The 7,569-nt window shown below is 47.1% G+C and overlaps 1 protein-coding gene across 2 annotated transcripts in view; it reads right to left on the reverse strand.

The window, feature by feature from the left end:
- The window catches only part of LOC126397832 (receptor-type tyrosine-protein phosphatase mu-like), a 152,830-nt gene that overhangs the window by 30,999 nt on the left and 114,262 nt on the right, over positions 1–7,569 (reverse strand). For both annotated transcript variants that reach the window (XM_050056826.1, XM_050056825.1), the window contains exons 15-16: positions 4,897–5,078; positions 3,705–3,799 (exon numbers count right to left, since the gene is read on the reverse strand). In XM_050056826.1, the coding sequence (XP_049912783.1) occupies positions 3,705–3,799; positions 4,897–5,078 (277 nt within the window). The remainder of the gene's footprint in view (positions 1–3,704; positions 3,800–4,896; positions 5,079–7,569) is intronic.

Raw genomic sequence — 7,569 nt, forward strand, 5'->3', positions numbered from 1 at the left:
ACGGGCCGACTTACAAGAGAATCGCCGAAGGACTGACCAGCCGCGGCTTCCCTCCCATGTCACTGTTTACGTCACACGCTGAGCTACACGTTTTGTTACTTGCTCACGCCCCCCATTGCCCCGAAAAAGGCACATTCTGTATAAACAAAAGTAGGTAGGCGGCATTTTGCTGCACTCCCTGATTTTGTTTTTATACTTGCCAATGCTAAAAAAGACTGATTGGGCTTTCCTGCAAATTTGCACAGTTCCTGTTTAAAAAGGGCTACTGTCTCTGTAAACTAAAACCATTTCTCTCAGTGGAAACAAAACTTTGATTTACTTTAATTTCACAGATAAGACACAATAAATTGTGAAGACAATAAAGAGTGACACAAACACACCAATGCACAAGTATAAATGCTAACAATGGCATAGGCAGCTTGTGTAGGCTCTGNAAGACTGATTGGGCTTTCCTGCAAATTTGCACAGTTCCTGTTTAAAAAGGGCTACTGTCTCTGTAAACTAAAACCATTTCTCTCAGTGGAAACAAAACTTTGATTTACTTTAATTTCACAGATAAGACACAATAAATTGTGAAGACAATAAAGAGTGACACAAACACACCAATGCACAAGTATAAATGCTAACAATGGCATAGGCAGCTTGTGTAGGCTCTGCATAGAGCTGATGCACAGTTATGAATCCATCTTTCACCCTCAAAATGGCCTCTGAAGACGTGAGGACCGGCCAAAAAGTCCATACTTTACAAAATGTCCTCACTCTGTTAGTTAAAAATGTGTGCCGGTCCCTACTATGTAGCAAGTACGAGCAATCACATACACACACGCACACACATGCAGCGGCGTGTCTCTGCGGTGTGGCGACAGTAAAAAGCACTACGATCGCTGCATTATTCAACACACACACACCAATTAAACCTCCCGGCGTCAATAATTAACACACAACACAATCTGATCTGTGTGTGTGTGTGTGTGTGTGTGTGTGTGTGTACCAGTGAACAATTATCTTTTCTCACACACACACACACACACACACACACACACACACACACACACACACACGCAGATCCCCAGTGCAGCCCATTAGTGTCACTGGTCAGGCTGCTGGAACTGTCTGGTCTCCCATTAAACTGTGAGTGTGACCTCTGTCTCCGTTTCACTTCTCTGAGTTTTATGACACAAAGAACAAAAAGAAACCACAGTGAGGAGAGCTGAGAGCAAAGTGTCGGACAGAAGAGAATAATGTGGAACCTTTGTTAGAACACTGTGTGCTGTCACACATCCAGCTCTGCTGCACACTCTGATTGGACGTCCTGACAGCCGCCACTCCGCTCAAGATCCAGCTCCTGTTTCACGCTCGCCACTTTTACGTTCACACTGATATTTTTATATTTCATATATTATTCGGACATTTTTCTTCAATTTGACAGTTTTTGTTTGGCAGCGACGGCAGCCTGTTAATTCATTAATTATTAAAAAAAACTGATCAGTATCAAGAAATAACAAGAAAAGCTTTTTCTTACAAGATGAAAATATCTTGTAAAAACGTCTTTATAACAAGAAACTGATTAATTAATTTATCTTTAATTTTTCTGGCGTAGCATTAATGTGGAGGGAACTTTGGCTCAGACTTTACAGTGTCTGCCGATTAAGCCAGGTGCAGACTACACTTTGGTCCACACCAGTCATCCCTGGTCGTTTGTCACGATGTGTGTGATGTCATCAGGTTATTCTTGTCCTATTATTATAACGATTATTTCAGACACTGTGTCTGTTCATGCTCCAGCTGAGCTGTTACTGTAGTTACGTTAAAAGTGTCATCATGTTCATTTTTACTAACGTGCTAACGTCCCTACAGGAAATATCTAAAAGGCTGGGCTGTTGTTGTCAATCAATCAATCAATCAATTTTATTTATAAAGCCCAATATCACAAATCACAATTTGCCTCACAGGGCTTTACAGCATACGACATCCCTCTGTCCTTATGACCCTCACAGCTGATCAGGAAAAACTCCCCAAAAAAACCCTTTAACGGGGAAAAAACGGTAGAAACCTCAGGAAGAGCAACTGAGGAGGGATCCCTCTTCCAGGATGGAAGTCCTAAAGTTTCCATGGCAGCAGATCACTCTGTGTTCCTATTAGTCAAAGTGACGGCTGTGATGGAGAAAATCAAACATGCTAGACTTTCTGTCGGGATGTTGTGAGGCGTCTCAGACGTGGCGTCGGTTGTCGTCTACTATGACACACTACATGAGATGAAGCGATGGATTATGATGTACAACACTCGTTCACGATCCATACCGACACCGTGCGTCACTGCGTCGGGCTGTAACCAGGCTGATATCTTGGAGCCTGACATAAAATACGACAGTAAAAAACAACAAACATGCCCATCGACATGTTTTGAAGGTGTCTGATCGTAATAATTCAGGAGAAATCTGTAAAGTAACTTTTATTTCTCTGAAAAACCTTTAATGTAAATTTCTGTAAATGTTTGTGAATCAAGATTTTTTCCCTTTAATTTTATGGGTTTTGTTTGGCAGCCGGCACTGCTGTCAGTCATGTGACTGATTGGTTTTCAGCCATTACTGAGAATCAGGACAAATTACCAAAAACAGAACAAACAAAATAATATTAAAATTATAATGCAAAAGATTTTTAAATGTAGGAGCACGAAGAAAACATCTGAGAACACTCCGTCAGTTATCCGCTAGTAGAGAGACGATCATCTTTATGAGCCGAATGAAAATGCGTTGTGACGGACTCATTGTTCATTCCTCTGATGTCACTGCTTGTTTTAGCACCACATGTAATGTAGCGCAGTGACATCATGATGAATGAATGTTCTAGAGATTACATATTTTATTTTAGATCGATAAATGTATCCAGGAATATGTAAACAACCGTTACAGCCAAATGCTGCTGTTTGCACAGCGCGTACGTCAATGTGATGGCGTGATGTCAGAAGCCTTCACTTTCTGCTGTAAAAGAATCAACGTTCTAGCCTGGTTCCAGAACATAGACCCCGCCCACTCAACTGAGTAGGCTTGCATCTCTGGTCTGGCATACTGCAATGAATTTGCGATTTATCTCGTCTAAACGATGGACGGACCAATGAACGCCGGGGGTGGGGGCGGGTCTAGCGATTAGCCAATCAGCGCCACGCTGATGTCAAGCTGTGCTCTGGTGGGTAACTGGTGAGGATAGCAACAATGGCGACCGCTACAGAGCCTACAGACCACATTAACGATGCTATCGAGGTATTTCGCAACTACTCGCGTTAATGTAGGACCAAATTAAGGAAGCTGCTAAACTGGATTTAACTGCGATGCAGCTGGGCGTGCACGACAACGGAGAGATTTCTCATGTCAGTGTACAGGTGTGTTAGTGTACAGGTGTGTCAGTGTACAGGTGTGTCAGTGTACAGGTGTGTCTGTGTAAAGGTGTGTCAGTGTACAGGTGTGTCAGTGTACAGGTGTGTCTGTGTAAAGGTGTGTCAGTGTACAGGTGTGTCTGTGTACAGGTGTGTCAGTGTACAGGTGTGTCAGTGTACAGGTGTGTCTGTGTACAGGTGTGTCAGTGTACAGGTGTGTCTGTGTACAGGTGTGTCTGTGTAAGGGTGTGTTAGTGTAAAGGTGTCTCAGTGTACAGGTGTGTCTGTGTACAGGTGTGTTACAGGTGTGTCAGTGTACTGGTGGACTGACCCCGTTAGCAGTGCTGACAGCCTGGTAGTAGATCCCATAACTCTTGTGAGGCAGCAGAGGAGCATTCCAGTAACCGCTGTAGGTCCTGTTATCACCTGCATGTATACACAGGTAAAACAGGTGTGTGTGTGTTTTTTTTTCTTTTACATTTTGAAACAACGTAAGTAGGTAGGTAAATAAGTAGGGAATTAAGGAAGTATATAAGCATCAAGGTAAGAACATAAGTGAGCAAGTGAATAAGTACGTATATAAGTATCAATGTAATTAAGTAGATCAGTACCTGACTAACAGACTGACAGACAGACAGACTGAAGGCGCGGACACACCAAACTGACATCAAAGAACTAGTAGTGACGAAAGCCAACTGTTGCGTTGTCTACGTCGCCTCACGTCGCCCTGTGTCAGTTGCATTTGAACACACTACACGGACTACATCCGACGGCCAAGTAGCACGTACGTTCTGCGCCTGCGTGAGAGAGAGCGGAGTGAGAGAGTGGTACATCCTGTCAGCCGAGGGGTTTCCTATCTGTGCAGCCGAGCACCGCAGCACCTCCACGGACTATTTCATCCAGACGGTCCCGGTGTTTCCTCCGCAGGCTCCACTTCACTCAGCTGCCCGATAAACCCGCTGCTTCTTCCCACTTTAACCTGAATAACAAACCAGGGCCCGGTTGGATCCAAATGGACAGCCGGGGCTAGCTCAGAGACTAGCGGAGGCTAACTGGCTGTGCTTCCCTCCGGTCATGCTGCAGCTAACGCTCCGCTAGCCGCTCCCAGCTAGCTCCGGTTTGTTATTCAGGTTAAAGTGGGAAGAAGCAGCGGGTCTGTGGGGCAGCTGAGTGAAGTGGAGCCTGAGGAGGAAGCACCGGTTAGCCCCGGTTTCACTACAGGCAGATTCACTCGCTACAGGGGCGAGGAAATAAAACCTGAACAGCCAATCAGAGTGATCTCTCTCACCGACAAGCTCCGCCACAGATTCAATATGCTCAATCGGCCGAAAAGCCGCCGACGGTGCGGGACACACCGCAAAACATAGGCCGACAGATGCTCACCGACAGCTTTGGTCGACGGCTGGCCGTCTGCTTGGTGTGTCAGGGCCTTGATAGACAGACAGACTAACAGACAGACAGACTAACAGACAGATGCACAGACAAACGGACAGACGGTCTAGTGGTCAGAGTGGTTGACTGACCGACACAGAAGGGCATGGGGGCTCTCAGCTCACTCATCGGCAGCTCTGCACTGAAGTAATACTGAGAGTTGAGCAGCGTGGCGTTCTGGAAGTGAATGGGCACCGGATAACAGCGCAGGATCTCTGCAGTACCTCTCCTCTGCCTGCGGGGGCGCTCCTCCTCCACCACCACCTGGTACTTACTGCAGACAGACAGACAGACAGACAGACGGACAGGTTGATGTGTGTTCCTGATCTGTGACATCATCAAAGGTCTGTCAGTTATCATTTTTTATTGGGGGACAAGGAGAGGTTTAAAGAGTCTAAGTACAGGTTTAACAAGGCAGTGAGGGAAGCTAAACGGCTGTATGCTGAGAAACTACAGCACCAATTCTCAGCCAATGACTCTGCTTCTGTCTGGAAGGGGCTCAGACAGATTACAAACTAAAAAACCTTACCCCCCCCCCACTCTGTCAATGACCTGTGCCTAGCCAACGACCTGATCAACTTTTACTTTCGATTTGAAAGACAATGGGACAGTCCAGACACCATCCCCCGCGACCACCAGCTCCATCCCACCAGCATCACCTTCCCCACCTTAGCAGGGGCCTGCCGCCCCCCTCAACTGCCCGCACCTATGGCCCCCTCCTCCCCCACCACTACTCTCACTATCCAGGAGAGGGATGTCAACAGGCTCTTGAAGAGGCAGAACCCCAGCAAAGTAGCCGGACCACACTCTGTCTCTCCGTCCACCTTGAAGCACTGCACTGACCTGCTGTCTCCAGTGTTCACACTCACTGGAGACATGCCATGTGCCAGCCTGCTTCAAGACCTCCACCATCATTCCCATCCAAAGCCAAGGACCACAGGACTTAATGACTACAGACCCATCGCCCTGACCTCTGTGGTAATGAAGTCCTTTGAGCGTCTTGTGCTGTCACACCTCAAGGCCATCACCGACCTTCTCCTGGACCCCCTGCAGTTCGCCTACAGAGCCAACAGGTCTGTAGACGACACTGTCAACATGGCCCTCCACTTCACCCTCCAGCATCTGGACTCCCCGGGACCCTATGCCAGGATCCTGTTTGTGGACTTAAGCTCTGCCCTCAATACAATCATCCCAGCTCAGCTACAGGACAAGCTCTCCCAGCTAAGTGTGCCTGACTCCACCTGCAGGTGGATCACTGACTTCCTGTCTGACAGGAGGCAGCACGTGAAGCTGGGGAGACATGTGTCTGACACCCAGACTGTCAACACTGGATCCCCCCAAGGCTGTGTTCTTTCTCCTCTGCTCTCATTAAAAGAATCAAATCAAATCAACTCAAATTAAATCAAATCTTCTCCCTGTACACCAACAGCTGCACCTCCAGTCATCAGTCCGTCAAGCTCCTGAAGTTCGCGGACGACACCACCCTCACTGGACTCATCTCTGACGGGGATGAGTCCGCCTACAGGTGGGAGATTGACCAGCTGGTGACCTGGTGCAGACTGAACAACCTGGAGCTCAACGCTCTTAAGACAGTGGAGATGGTTGTAGAGTTCAGGAACAACCCAGCCCCGCCCACCCCCATCACCCTGTATGACGCCCCAGTCGACACTGTGGAGTCATTCCGCCTCCTGGGGACCACCATCACCCAGGACTTCAAGTGGGAGCTGAACATCAGCTCCCTTACAAAGAAGGCACATCAGAGGATGTACTTCCTGCGGCAGCTGAAGAAGTTCAACCTGCCAAAGACAATGATGGTGCACTTCTACTCTGCCATCATTGAGTCCATCCTCACCTCCTCCATCACCATCTGGTATGCTGCTGCCACTGCCAAGGACAAAAGCAGACTGCAGCGTATCATTCGCTCTGCCAAGAAGGTGATTGGCTGCAATCTGCCCTCCCTCCAGGACCTGTACGCCTCTAGGACCTGTACGCCTCCAGGACTCTGAGGCATGCAGGAAAGACTGTGGCTGATCCCTCCCACCCTGGACACGCACTCTTTGAGACTCTCCCCTCTGGCAGGAGGCTGCGGTCCATCAGGACCAGAACCTCACGCCACAAAAACAGTTTCTTTCCATCTGCAGCTGGCCTCACCAACAAGACCAGAGACCCCCACCTTCTCTGCCCCCCCCCCCCCCTGTAACACACAGTCGCACATCATCTTGGTCATTCACCTGTCACACACTGCATTCTGTTGATTTTGCACATCTGTACTTTGCACAACTGTTATTTGCACAAAACCCTATCCATGTTTATAGCGTACATATCTTTTTATATTATTATTATTATTGTTATTTGCATTCAGATTTTCTATTTAGTTGTTTACAGTATTTCCTTTTTATACTTATGCTTCTAATTACTCTATATTTTATATTCTTTGTTATGCACCAATACACCAAGCCAAATTCCTTGTATGTGAAAACCTACTTGGCAATAAAACCGATTCTGATTTCAGCCAATCACTTCACAGTGGTAGGAGGAGTCAACATTTCACCTAGCTAGTTTTACTAGCGCTAACTAGCGTCTGCGTGTCAACTCCCTGATCATTACAGAAAAAATTTTCTCTCCCTGTGGGCAATATAAGATATCTTGGCATAAATATTTCACCCAAACTATCAGACCTGGTCCTCCTGAACTTTAGCCCGCTGCTAGATAAGATCTGTGGTGACCTGAAGCGCTGGAATAATCTTCCCATCTCCCTCCTGGGA

This window comes from Epinephelus moara, chromosome 11 (genome assembly GCF_006386435.1).
Source record: "Epinephelus moara isolate mb chromosome 11, YSFRI_EMoa_1.0, whole genome shotgun sequence".
NCBI lineage: Eukaryota > Metazoa > Chordata > Actinopteri > Perciformes > Serranidae > Epinephelus > Epinephelus moara.